The sequence below is a fragment of the Pangasianodon hypophthalmus genome, chromosome 14 (genome assembly GCF_027358585.1).
Source record: "Pangasianodon hypophthalmus isolate fPanHyp1 chromosome 14, fPanHyp1.pri, whole genome shotgun sequence".
NCBI lineage: Eukaryota > Metazoa > Chordata > Actinopteri > Siluriformes > Pangasiidae > Pangasianodon > Pangasianodon hypophthalmus.
The window spans coordinates 2,934,641-2,947,664 of NC_069723.1; the positions used below are offsets into that span (position 1 = coordinate 2,934,641).

The 13,024-nt window shown below is 34.8% G+C and overlaps 1 protein-coding gene across 3 annotated transcripts; it reads left to right on the forward strand.

The window, feature by feature from the left end:
* Nucleotides 1-511: 511 nt before the first annotated feature.
* Nucleotides 512-9,787, forward strand: LOC113544608 (transmembrane protein 25). 3 transcript variants are annotated; one of them, XM_053239653.1, is made up of 10 exons: nucleotides 512-2,452; nucleotides 2,945-3,027; nucleotides 4,343-4,427; nucleotides 5,351-5,710; nucleotides 6,517-6,807; nucleotides 7,155-7,286; nucleotides 7,472-7,505; nucleotides 7,589-7,692; nucleotides 8,438-8,555; nucleotides 8,683-9,787. In XM_053239653.1, exons 3-10 carry the CDS (start codon nucleotides 4,349-4,351, stop codon nucleotides 8,828-8,830), a joined length of 1,266 nt encoding a protein of 421 aa, XP_053095628.1. In that variant the 5' UTR covers nucleotides 512-2,452; nucleotides 2,945-3,027; nucleotides 4,343-4,348; the 3' UTR covers nucleotides 8,831-9,787. The 3 variants fall into 3 exon arrangements, with proteins under 3 accessions (XP_053095628.1, XP_026799310.3, XP_026799308.3); XM_026943509.3 differs by having other exon boundaries at nucleotides 517-3,027; nucleotides 8,438-8,553; XM_026943507.3 differs by having other exon boundaries at nucleotides 518-3,027; nucleotides 8,438-8,530.
* The last annotated feature ends 3,237 nt before the right edge of the window (nucleotides 9,788-13,024 follow it).

Genomic DNA, 13,024 nt, shown 5'->3' on the forward strand with positions numbered 1-13,024 from the left:
ATGCTACTGCTTTCTTTCTTTCTTTCTTTCTTTCTCTCTTTTCTTTGTCTGTTTGTTTCTTTATTATTTATCTATTTTCTTTTCTTTCTTGCTTAATTTTCATATATTTCTGTTTTTAATATCAATTTTTCTTTCTTTCTTTTTTTTTTTTTTTTAAATCTTTCTCTCTCTTTCTCGCTCTCTCATTATATGTCCATTATAATTGTTAGAGTAAATGGATATCGATGCAGCCTCATTTCTTTCTTTTTTTATTTATCTATTTAATTTGTTTCTTTTCTTTCTTACTTGATTTATAAGACCAATATCATTTTTGCCAATTATTTTACAGCTATTGATTCCCCACTTACTTATTTACTTTATTTCTTATTTATTTAATTTTTTTTTTTTTTTAGTATTTTCTCTTTTATTTTTTTATTACATTTTGTTTTTCCTTTTTATGTCTGTTTTTTCTTTTCCCTTTTTTCTGAAAACAAAATGCACATTTTAATTATGATGATGATGATTATTATTATACAAACAGTATCATTTTCGACAATTATTTTACGATTAAAAATGTATATAGTTGCTGCCCTTACTTTTCTTTCTTTTTTTCTTTTTCTTTCTTTACTTACTTACACACTTTCTTTTGGGTTTGCATTTTGTTTTTTTCTGCAAAATTAATCAGAATGCACAAATCAATTATGGCTTAAACTTGACTTAAACTTGTTCTTAGCTATTATTATTCTAGTAAAAAAAAAAAAAAAAAGGTACTGCTTTAAGCCCAGCACTATTCTCTCTCACTGCCACTGTGGCGTTACGCTTTGAAAATAGAAACCTGTACTGAAAGACATGATATCATTGTGTAATCACGTTGTTTCAACCACAGTGGTGTGTACAGTTGAGTGTAAACCATGCTGCTTTTTAAGATGTTTTTTAAAGGCAGGACAAAAAAAAAAACAGGACCTATGATAAAGCCTTGAGGGACGCCATATGACAAAATGAAAATTTCGCATTTACAGAAAGGCACTAATGCAAACTTGACTCTTATTCATTGAGCTTATGACCTGAAAATCAGTAGAAGTGTGCCGTCAGTAGAGACGTACAGTTTATTTAAATAAACTCAGAGGAGACACAGAGAGAGGAGGTTTATAGCGTGAGGATAGACGCCGGCACCTGCGATGATAAATCCTCCCTTTCAAAATCAGAATCCAAAAATTAGAAGCTCGATAGTGCAGCTGCAAATCTCAGGTTTATATCAATGCGTTCATTCCAATGCGTTATCGTTTCTATAGTAACAGCTCATCCACAGGGACCTTCCCACTTTTGCACTTTTTGAACTGAAAGGGATGAAAATTGAGATTTTATGTCACAAAACTACATGAAATATCTCATAATACTGACATGTTTCGGAAAAATCAGTACAGTTTGCGAAATGATTTACAAATAAAATTCGTTATTCGCCTGAGTTATTGTGAAACCTGTGAAGTGAAATAATCAGCTGAATGGAGTTGACATGTGCCGTTAAAGTGTCATGTGATCGCAGTGTGAATACCTGTTCCTGGAAGACCTCAGAAGCTGAACGAACAGCATCATGAACACCGAGAAGCTGTCAAGCTTGTCAAGTTCTGGAAAGGTATTCTGGAAACGTTTTATAATCCTGCAAAGGGCTGTTAAAATGGAAAGAATATGGCACACCTACGACTCTGCCTAGAGGAGGTCGTCCACTGTAGCTCATTAACTGCTCATGGGTAACGTCCAGCATGATGCTCCCACCACCGTGCTTCACAGTGCTCCACAGGACGGTGTTCCCAGGGTGTTGGCTTTCCGCCAAATGTGCCATTAGACCAAAGAAAAGTTTTTCACGTATTTGATAAGTCTCAAACATGTCTTTTGGCAAATTCAGAGCAGGATTTCATGTGACTCAGGTCTGTGAAGTGTCCAGGTTATGTTTGTCCTGGGAACATCTTCAACCATCTGAGATGTTGATCTCAAAAGCTTCTTCAGAGTTACCCTTGGACTCTTGGTTGCTTCTCTGACTAATCTCCTTTTTTTTTTTTCCTGGATACTGACTTTTGTCCGTCCATCCGAGGTACTTGTTAATGTGAAATGTCAAGAACGAGTGGTTGAATGTTTTTAGGATTGATATGGATTTATCATTTTAACCAGCCGATGAAGCTGATGAGATTTTGGAGTTGATCCAACCAGGGTCAAGGTCACAGCAAGGTCAAATGCCAGAAAAAGTTTTTCTTCTAAAGCCTCCTTACTGTTTGAAGTCTATATTAAGGATATTTCAGGTGTACACATTAATGAAAAGAAGGACTAGACTTGGATTCTGTGGAAATTTCAAACCCTGATTGATATTTTTCCAGAACTTCCAGTCCTGGACTTGTTTTGATGCCTCTGTTGTCTTCATGATGCTGTTATTCCTTAAAAGTTGTCCAGTGCCGAGATGCAGTTATGTGGCAAGTCATCAGTAAGTGACGTCTCGTACATCTGCATGACCACCTGCTGTGTGTTTTGCGCTTTGTTGACTTGTCTTGGTGACGAATGATCCATTTGAATTGATTTGAGAACTGCTTTGATGATGAGCAGCTCTCAGCTGTATTGTGCATCAGGGATGCTCTGGGATCTGTTGATCGTGTCTGCACGTGGGTCTGCACTGCAGAGGCTTTTCAGGCCAGAGTAATAGAGCATGAGCGAAGCTGATGGGTTTGTACAGAGGATTCGTGCATTTCAGTGAATGACTGCAGCAAAGCATTCAATAACAGTGACAAAAATTGATGTGTAAATATGAATTTTGTGAAAATAAAGTGCATCTCTCTGATCAGAGCTACAGTCAAGGTGACTGCACACCCCCCCTTCCCTACACACACACACAAACACACTATCACTCTCAGAGGCAATGATACGTCATTCTGTGTGTGTGTGTGTGTGTGTGTGTGTGTGTGTGTGTGCGCTGTGCCAGCTGCAGCAAGTGTACGAGCTCCTGCAGGCATGCATGGATCTACATACGGCTAAAAGACAGCAGACTAATACATCTGCCCTGAGGTAAGAGTGTGTGTGTGTGTGTGTGAGAGAGAGACAGAAAGTGTGTGTGTGTGTGTGTGTGTGTGCTTGAAATTACAAACGTATTCTAACGTATGATTCGCTGACGTCATCGTGAAGTGTGTGTGTGTGGTATGTCCTAGTGCTGTGTGTATGCTCAGATCATTCTGTATGAGAGAACATGGTGTATGAAGGTCTTGGTGAGTGTGCACTCGTTCAGAACAATATGGCCTCCGTCACTGTTCTGTAACGTTCTCTGGACCTCTGATCGATCCTGATTGATATTGATTGCCAGGATCGATGCGATAACCCACTCACACTGATCTGCTTGATCGACTTCCTAGTTTTATTCGTTCCATTTCTCGAAACTGACGGAATTTCTCTCTTTTGGAAATCAAAACACAGTGGCCATGAATTATTGACAAGCTCAGAGCGTCATCGCTTTCGCACTCCTCCATCATGCCATGTTTGTCATTCTTTCCCTCTCTTTCTCCTCTCATGCTAAGCCTTGTTCCATCCATCCATCCATCCATCCATAGCTTCTCCATCATACATAGCTTGTTTAGCTTGTTAAGGTTTTGACCTTATATGCAGCGTTGCAATCCTTTTTTTTTTTTTCCTTATTCAAAAACATGCCTTTATCGACTTCCCTTTATTTCCCCTTGTTTATTTCCCGTCTATCCTCGATTCCTTTCGAAGTCCATTTAGAGCTTGTACGATTCTTGCTAAAATACGGTTAGAGCCTTAGAATCGATCTTGTAAGGAACTAGATGTAAAGAATAAAACACTTCATGTTGTGCTGTTATAGGAAAATGATCAATGACCGTGTAGTGTGATGAAGCGGAGATACTGTCACCACCACATAGTTGATTCTTTTCCTAAAACAATGTGTCACCAAGTGCTTTATTCCTCCTACACCACAGCGATTGTGCTTTTTAGCCATTTATAGCTACATTTAACGTTCCAGAAAACAAGTTAGTTCCTGTTCTCACTTACGTTATAGCAGCTATAAACAGTCAGTCCCTCACTAGCCTCTCTCTTTTTTTTTTTTCCTCTCTTGAAGTTAAGCAGCTTATCATGTTAAATAAACACTTCCTAATAGTGTTAAGTGTTAAATAAACACTACACAATATTGACAATTGATTGATTTTTGGTTTTTGGGTCAATAAATCGATCTGTTCGCTTGTTCCTCAAGCAGCTGTCCTCTGAGAACTTCCTCCATACATGATGATCTTTATTCCACCATTCTGCCCTGTTCTGTATAATTTATATCTTTTTTTTTTTTCTCATCCCTCCTCTGTGAATGCGTTTCCTTTAGGACAGGATGGAGTTTAGTGTGTGCATAAGGTGGAGGGCGAGGTTCTCTGTTCTGCTTTTGCACACCTTTACCTGGGGATGGACAGGTGAGGAACTAAAACCACTCTGCGTAATATGAATTATAACATAAAGATCTCGGCTACTTTATTTTTAGCAGATGTAATATTTAACATCATTATTTCTTAATTAAGATGTTTATTAAGATGTTTCACAAACTTTTTTTTTTTTTCTTCCTCAAAGCAAACAACCCCAAATGGACATGATGAATCTTCTACGACCTGAAGTTTCTCCTTGTTATTTACCGTCACGCTTGTGAAATAATATTTCAGCATATTTTTGTGTTCAATTTCTTGACTTGTGTTGTTCCACTGAGTCAGAGTCACTCGATGTTTTGGAGGAACTTGCAGAGGTAGATAAATGGAGACATTTGTCCATTTTTATTTCTCAACTCCTACGCCAGTGCAGCGTGTCAGGATAACGGAAAAAGACTAAAACAGAATGTACACTCTTCCATTCAATTAAATGTGGCCTGTTTGAATGAGACCTTGCAGTAACCTTTCAAAATCTGTTTTCATAGTTAATTGTAATATTAATTTGTAAAATTTTTACATATTTCGCTATCTTGATGTGCTGCGCTAGCGTAGGAGTTCAGCAATAAAAATGAACAGATTTCTCCATCCCTCTACCTCCGCTAGTTCCTCCACAACACTGAAAGAATTCTGACTCAGTGGAACACCCGAAGTCAGCATAAAAATATGCCAAAACATTTACTAAAGATGGATTTGCAAGTTCTAAAATATAAATCTGTAAGTGGAAAGAAGTGTAAGGTGGTTAAAGCTTGGGGTTTACAGAACATTCATAAAGTCTACTTGCGGTTGTTTGCTGAAAAAGTTTGGAAACACTTGGTCATTTACTAAATCAACCAGGGACCAGGATGAATCATAACTGGCTTCATCGATATATTTATTATCCAACACTAATACAGAATATACATTTTTTTAATATATAGGCCATGCACGAGCACTTGATCCTGCCCCCAGGATTGATGGACGCCAACACTCCGAGGTCACTGTGCAAGAAAACATCACTCATAGCTTCAATTGCCAATCAGAAGGCTGGAGTCCACAAGCCCCGCCCCTGCTCAGCTGGTACCTCAACGGTGAGAGACAGAGTGAAGTTTCAGGTAGCCGGGGGCCGGGGCGCCTGGTGATGACGTCGCCAAATGACAAGGGAACGATGAAGTACAGCGCAGAGCGAAACAGCACGTTCACTCTCCGGCCCAGGAAGTGGGATCGCGAGCTGGTGTGTGCCGCCTCGAACCCGCACGGTGGAGAGAGCTACAACGCCACCGTTGTCCTTAACGTTCAGTGTGAGTAATGAGAAATACACACATCCGACATATCATCATCACGTTAAAGGATTATTATAGCAGAAAGGGTTAATGTGTCTTACAGATAGTGAGAAGAAGACACATGAACTAATTACGCAAACTGGCATAGTCTTGTTATGGAAACTAGCGGAACCCCAGTACAGATTAGTAGATGAGCCCATTTCTGGAAAGTAGTGGAGACCAATTCTGACCAATTCAGGAAAATAACTGGAGTCTAGTTCAGGAAACTAGTTTGACCTAATTTAGGAAGCTAATGTTAGCCAAATTCAGGAAAATAGTAACATCCAGTTCAGGAAAATATTGGAGCCCAATGCTTGAAATCATGGAAACCAGCGAACGTAAAACTGATCTTATCTTGCCTTTTACCTGATCTCATGCAAAATTCTGAAAAATTCATAAGCTAAATTGTGAAAGGCGGAGATTTAATTGAATTTAAACTTGACGTTGTGGTTAAATACCCTTGCCCTTACATAAACTATTCATGAGTGCATATAACTTAATAATGTATTTATGGGACATCTGCAATCTTCATTGGGTTTCACATGAGGTTGGTTCAAAGGAATAATAAAAAATACCCACCGCACTAAACTGGGTAAGAAATTTATTGCAAAATAATTAATAAATAATACTTAAGATACCTTTAAAATAGTATAAATAATAATAATATAAATAATAAAAATAATACTTGAAATTCTTTAACTACTGTATGATGAATTTTCCATGGAACAGAACAAAAAAAAAAGGTCTAATAGTTTAAGAATATCCCAAAAATATCTCACTCACAGTTCAGCCGGAGATTCTGCGAGTCAACGCCCACTACAGCGAGACCGCAGACCCCGGGATCTCCTTGGTGCTCTTTGCATTGGTTCGCTCCAACCCCCCCGCCACCATCACGTGGGTGGATCAGTCCGGCCAGCTGGTGGCCAACACCACTGACTTCCTCATCCTGGACTCGCGGAGCTACCCGTGGCTGGCCAATCACAGCCTGCAGGTCATGCTGAGCAGCCTATCAGGAAACGTCTCGCTCAGCGCCAATAACAGCCTCGGCTCCGCCCACACCAACCTGACGCTCACAGGTACTCAATGAAGATTTGAGTCAGGTTATCCTAATTAATTAATTAATTAATTTCACAAATCACCAAATGTATTTAAATCTGCAATTAGATTAGATTACCATATTACCATATTTGGTCAGGTGACCATGTTAAATCTATTTTTTTCCTTTTTATCCTATTTATATGCTTTAATAAATTTTCTAGCACAGAATCATCAGTTCACTGCTTCTTATATTCATTTTTTTTAAATTAAATAACTTAAATTTTCAAAATAAACACAAATAATAAGGAGTAATGGTCTAAATTAGCATTAGCAAACAAAATTCTCCATTGAAGGTCCCTTTATTTTTTGTACTTATTTTTCCCAGAATTCCTGCAGTCTCGGGTGGAAGTGCCGATGCTAGGGATTGTCACGGGCGGTGTTGCGGGCTTCGTCACGCTTCTCATCCTCACTCTGATGGTGCTCTGTCTTCTGCACAAGGACAAAACCAAAGTCATCGGTATGCATCAACCTTAACTTTAGTCCTGTTCACAAAGACAGAAAAAAAAAAATTTTTTTAAAGCTCTGGGTTGGTGAGAATTAGCAATGAGGAAATTGAGTCTTTAAAAAAAAAAAGTATATATATATGTGTATATATATAATATATAATTATTGTTCCTTATTTTGTTTCTGTTCTTCTTTCAGAGGAACCAGTCGCAATTCCCATGACCCAAGAATGGTATGTAAATGCATCACTGTGGGGAAATAAAAGTACTCTGTTGTGTGTGTGGTAGGTTTTATGCAATATGTCTTTCTTTTCAGTAACAGATCAGACAAAGTGCAGGTGAATGGAGTGTATCTGCCACGTGAGAACATGTCGCTGCCCTCCAACGTGCCGCTCAACGAACACAGCGCTCTCTGTAAAGGCAAGCCCACGCTGAATCGAATATGTGAATGAATCAAATACCCAGCTAAACAAATCTGCTTATTAACCAACATGAATGAAAGAACATGAGCAAGGAATCAAATCTCTAACAAATCTGAGTCAAACATTAATATGAAATGAATCTGCACTGCTAATAATCCTAACAGGAATTAAATTAAATCTGTAAACTGAATCAATGAGTCAAATCTGTGAATGAATCCATTACACATTAATATAATCTATAAAATGAATCTATTAATTCTGCAATGGCATGAATCAGTGAATCGCCACTGAATCAAACCCATGAATGAATCAAATATCCTTGGGATCTTACATCCACATTCATCTTTTATTCAAGGACCTTAATTTTTTTAAAAAGGTTTTTCTATCAGATGCTAATACTTACAAATAAATAACAAAATGAATGACAACTGAGTCGATTCAAAAGGGAGTCAAATTTGCAACAAATGAATCAAATCCAAAAGCAAATATAAGCAGGAACTGAATCAAATACTGTACAGAGTCAATCAGCAATGACACATGAGTCAAAAACTGGTGAATGAATCATGTAAAAAGTAGTCAATTTGTGAATCAGTGGATCAAATACAGATTTGAACATGAGCAAATCAATATGAACCAAACAGGAATTAAATGAAATTAAATTTAAATTAAGCTGTGTATTTAATTTGACAATTCCAGTTTTAACTGGACGTCAGATCACGGTTTAACGTTTGCGATGTTTTCAGGACGGCTTCCGAACTCCAAACAGAACACTTTAACACGGAAGACTAAAGAGGACGAGGAGGAAGAGGACCTCTCGTTGGCCTACGCCGCCAGAGGTCAGAGGTCACGGCATCTGAAAGTGTGTGTTTGAAGGCTACTTAGAGACGTGTACACTTTTTTTTTTTTTTTTTTTTTTTTAAAATCAGTGCAAATGTCAAGTCTGTGCTCCTTTCACAATGTGATGATTTTTTTTTTCCCCCCCTTTCAGGTTTCGCCAGATACCCCATGGTTGGTTACATCTACAAAGTAAACAGCACAAGCAGCGAAGAGATCTGGCTTTGATTGTATTTCTCAACACACACACATCCCACACTCATCCCACAATGAATTTCTCCTTGCTAGATTTTAATATTTAAAAAAAATATTTAAGTCTAGCAACCTCAATTTTACTTTATATAGCTTTTATATTGTATAAATGACTATTTATAGCCATTTATTATAATGATTATAACTATATCTGTAATTTATTATAATATAAATTAATTTATACATACATACATAATATAATTTTATATTAAAATATAAAATTTAATGTTGTAATTTAATATCTAATTATATAATATAAATTATATAATTCATTTTTCCTCCATTTTCTTCCAAAACCTTATTAACTTTGAAGTTACTTTTTTTTTCCCTCCAAACAATTCCTTCATAAATAAATAAATAAATAAATAAATAAATCTGCATTTTACCCCATGCTAGGTATTCAGATTTTAAAATGGCCGCTGCAAACGTAGATAGTTAGAATTTTCTTATAATTCCACAAATGAATGAAAGTTTTAAATTGTAGAAATGATGCCTTTTAAAGCTTTTCTTGAAGCGTAGAACTCAATAAACCAGAAAAAATATTGCTATTGGGTTCTATGTTTATCATATTGTGAGCTTATCATATCACATCATTCCACCTCTCTTAAAAAAAAAAAAGATCTAAACAATATATTAATGCTAAAGAAATGAAATGAAAACGGTATAAAATTGTATAGAAATAATACAAGTTTAATAAAACAATATATCCAGGTATAGAGATTGCTACTGAAGAGTCATTACCCAGAATTCTGTGCTGCTATGTGGAATGCTCCATGGTAATCAAAGAGAATGTTAAATGAAGTATAATAATAATATAATGATGAAAGTTATATTTGTAATAATAAGACTACACTGCAGAGGTTACATATGTATTTATATATTTACATGTATATTTTAATGCATGTACATATAAGGAATGTACTGTGTATATATTATATGTCAAGAGTTATTTATTAAAGACAAGATGGAGAGATTCGGTTCTTTCCATCCAGCAGGAGGTGCTAGGATTCGAGACACGAGTGTTTTTTTTTCCATTTCTTTTTTCTTTTCACACACAACCACATATTCATAACGTCGCTGAATCCTCACTGAACCAAACATGTGGATAAATCAGATATCAAATCAGTGTTGGGGATGAAACGAGTCAATTTTGCAAATGATTCACATAAGAATCAGTTGAAATGTATGAAGGTAAAATCAGTGAGTCATCACTGAATCGGACTGTGCATGAATCAGAGTGGAACATGGATGATTTAACAAATGAACACTGCTTATGCACCAAAAAGAAATAAAAATATAATCTGTAAAGGCACAATTGTAGCGTTATATGAAATCTTTATATTAAATCTGCATGAGAAGATTGCACTGAATCATCACTGAATCAAATTTGTTACTGAATCAAACACCAAGCAGGAATGAAATTACATCTGTTAATAAATCACTAAATATGAACTTAATATTAAATCTGCTTGTCAAGATTGTGCTTGAATCAACACAACTGTGAGAATTAAAAGTAAAAGAGAATCAGTATGGTTTATGAACCAATCATCACTGAATCAAATAATAAATCAGATATGCAACATGAACATGAAATGAATCAGTACTGCTTATGAACTAAAGGGGAATGACGTTAAATCTACAAAGGCAAGGTGGAAGTGATTCGGATCAAATCTACGAATCAAACTCATACCGAGTCAGATAACACTGAACAAATCATCGTAAAAGAAATGGTCAAAACTGTCGTACGTTACGAAGTCCTTGTCGTGAAAGACTTTAATGATTTATTCAGAGCTGTAGTTTTGAGATCAGTTCCTCTAATCCTAAAACGGTTTCCTCAGATGTAGAATAAAACTTTTCATCCAGAGAATTTTTTCTTCAGGCGTCTTATAGTGAGGAAGTAACAGTGAGGGTACTGATGTAATAAAGCAATAACAGTAAAGTTTTTTGTTATGATTTGTTATTAAAATTCATGCAGTAAGATTGCAAATATTAAAAAAACATTAGCTTACATAGTTAACTTACTAAAATCTTAAAGAAGTCTTTTAAATCAAATCTTAAAAGTAGTCACCTTACTTATGCAAATAGAGTACAGTAAACTTTTATTACAAGTAGTAAACATTAAAGTAGCAATATACAGTAAGCATACAGGAATATAATCTTAAAGTGATGAGATAAAAGTCACAAATTTAGTTCATATGTTGAAATTTATACCATAGAATATAAAATGGTACTTAAATATAGCAATATATTAGGATCTTTAAAAAATAGTCAACTTAAGAGCAGCACAATGAACCTGTATTAAAAGTTGTGAGCTTAAAATTTATTTTAAAAATGTATAATTTTAAAAGTAGTAAACAGTAAGTATGGTTTTGAAGGACAGTTTGTATAAAATATATTTATTGTAAACCATTTCAGAAATATTAAACTTAAAATGTATACCAAATATAGTGAACTTAAAAGTAGAAAATATATTATGATCCCTGGACTCAATCATGTACTACAGTATAATAAACTTATGTTCTTACATTTAGTGAATTTACAGTGATGATAAAATTATAAATGTAGTAGAAGAATATGTTAAAATACCCTTTACAATGCTAAAAGCAGTAACTTAGAGTAGAAAATGTAAAAATATATCAGAATTGTCAACTTAAACCTGACATATATTCAGATCTTCTAGAATAGTGAACTTAAGAGTAACACAGTGATTGTGTTTTTAAAGTATTTTTTAAATAAACCTAAAAGTATCACTTGAAGTAAATGTAATCATTTTAAAATTAATAACTTTTTAAACTAGTAAGAACTGGAAGTAAGGTAAGTATGTATGTGTGTGTAAAAAGGTGTGTTTGAACAATATTTATAATAAAATATTTTATAGGTAATGAACTTAAACTTAGAAAAGTATCTTGACACTTTTGGACTTAGACTACATTAACATAATCTTAGAAGTAGTTCAGCTAGAAGTTGCAAATAAAGTGAACTTAATATTTTAAAATACCTTTTACAACCCTAAAAGTAGTGAACTTCAAGTAACACACTGCAAAACTCGACATCTTAACTAGTCAAAAATACAGACAAATGTATGTAGTATTTCTATTTCCTATTATATGATTACAATGAACCAAATATATGATTATGAAACCTATTTCTGGCCTTTTTTTTTTTTTTTTTTTTGCTAATTTCAAGCTTAAAATAGTTTTGTTCTATTGCCAAATAATTTTTCTAGAAAGAAATAAAATTATCTGCCAATAGAAAAAGAGATTTTCTAAGCTTGAAATGAGTAAAAGCAAATAAAAACAGGCAGAATAATCTCATAAGAAGAAATTTAGATACATTTTCCCATAAGATATTTTTTCACTTGCGAAGATATAATTTTTTTTGCACTACAAATAAATGAGGAACTAATTTAACTTAAAATTAGCAAATATAGTGATTTTAAAAGAAGAAAATATATCATGAACTTCAAAGTAGTGAACTTAAGAACAGCCAAATGAACTTAAAGCTAGTGAACATAAAAGGGATTTTTAAAAATATTTTAAAAGTTGTATGTTGTACTTAAGTACATATGCAAGTGTGTTGCGTCTGAAAGGGTTTATTGGGAGTTTTCTGTGAAAATATTTGTAAGATATAGTCTTTAAGGATGTGTGTGTGTGTGTGTGTGTGTTTCGTGGGAGACACACAGGTGCCTTTCTGTGGTGTACGGTTGGCATACAGGAAGTTGTTTGTGGGATCCCTGCTGCTCTGAGTCGAGTGTATAACATAGAAATGAGTTACTGTAACCTGACAACTACCACAGGGTCCAAAAGCAGTGTTTAACTTTCTAGCATGAAATTCATCTAGACTTCATCTTTTAGAAATTTTAATCGAAATGAAATCCATCTGTAACAAATAAAAAATACTTCTGTGGATAAACAACAAATTATTAGTATTAATTACACAACACTACATTTAGTAGCGTCCAGTGTCATGTACTTTTTTTTTTTTTTAATCAACTGAGATTTTTTCTGTTTAATTACTATAGTTATAAGACTTATACGAAACCTCCAAATTAGTTTTGATATTTATAATATGCAGTTTGTTTAAATTTGTCATAACTTTATCATTAAATTTGAGTGTAATGGCCAAAAGTGGCTCAAATCTCGAACATTTTGCATTAAAAGTTAGTGTATTTATCTGCCATGTTATTAGGTTACTGTGTGTATTCATTTAGTGCGACATGAGAAAACCAAGTCCACACATATACA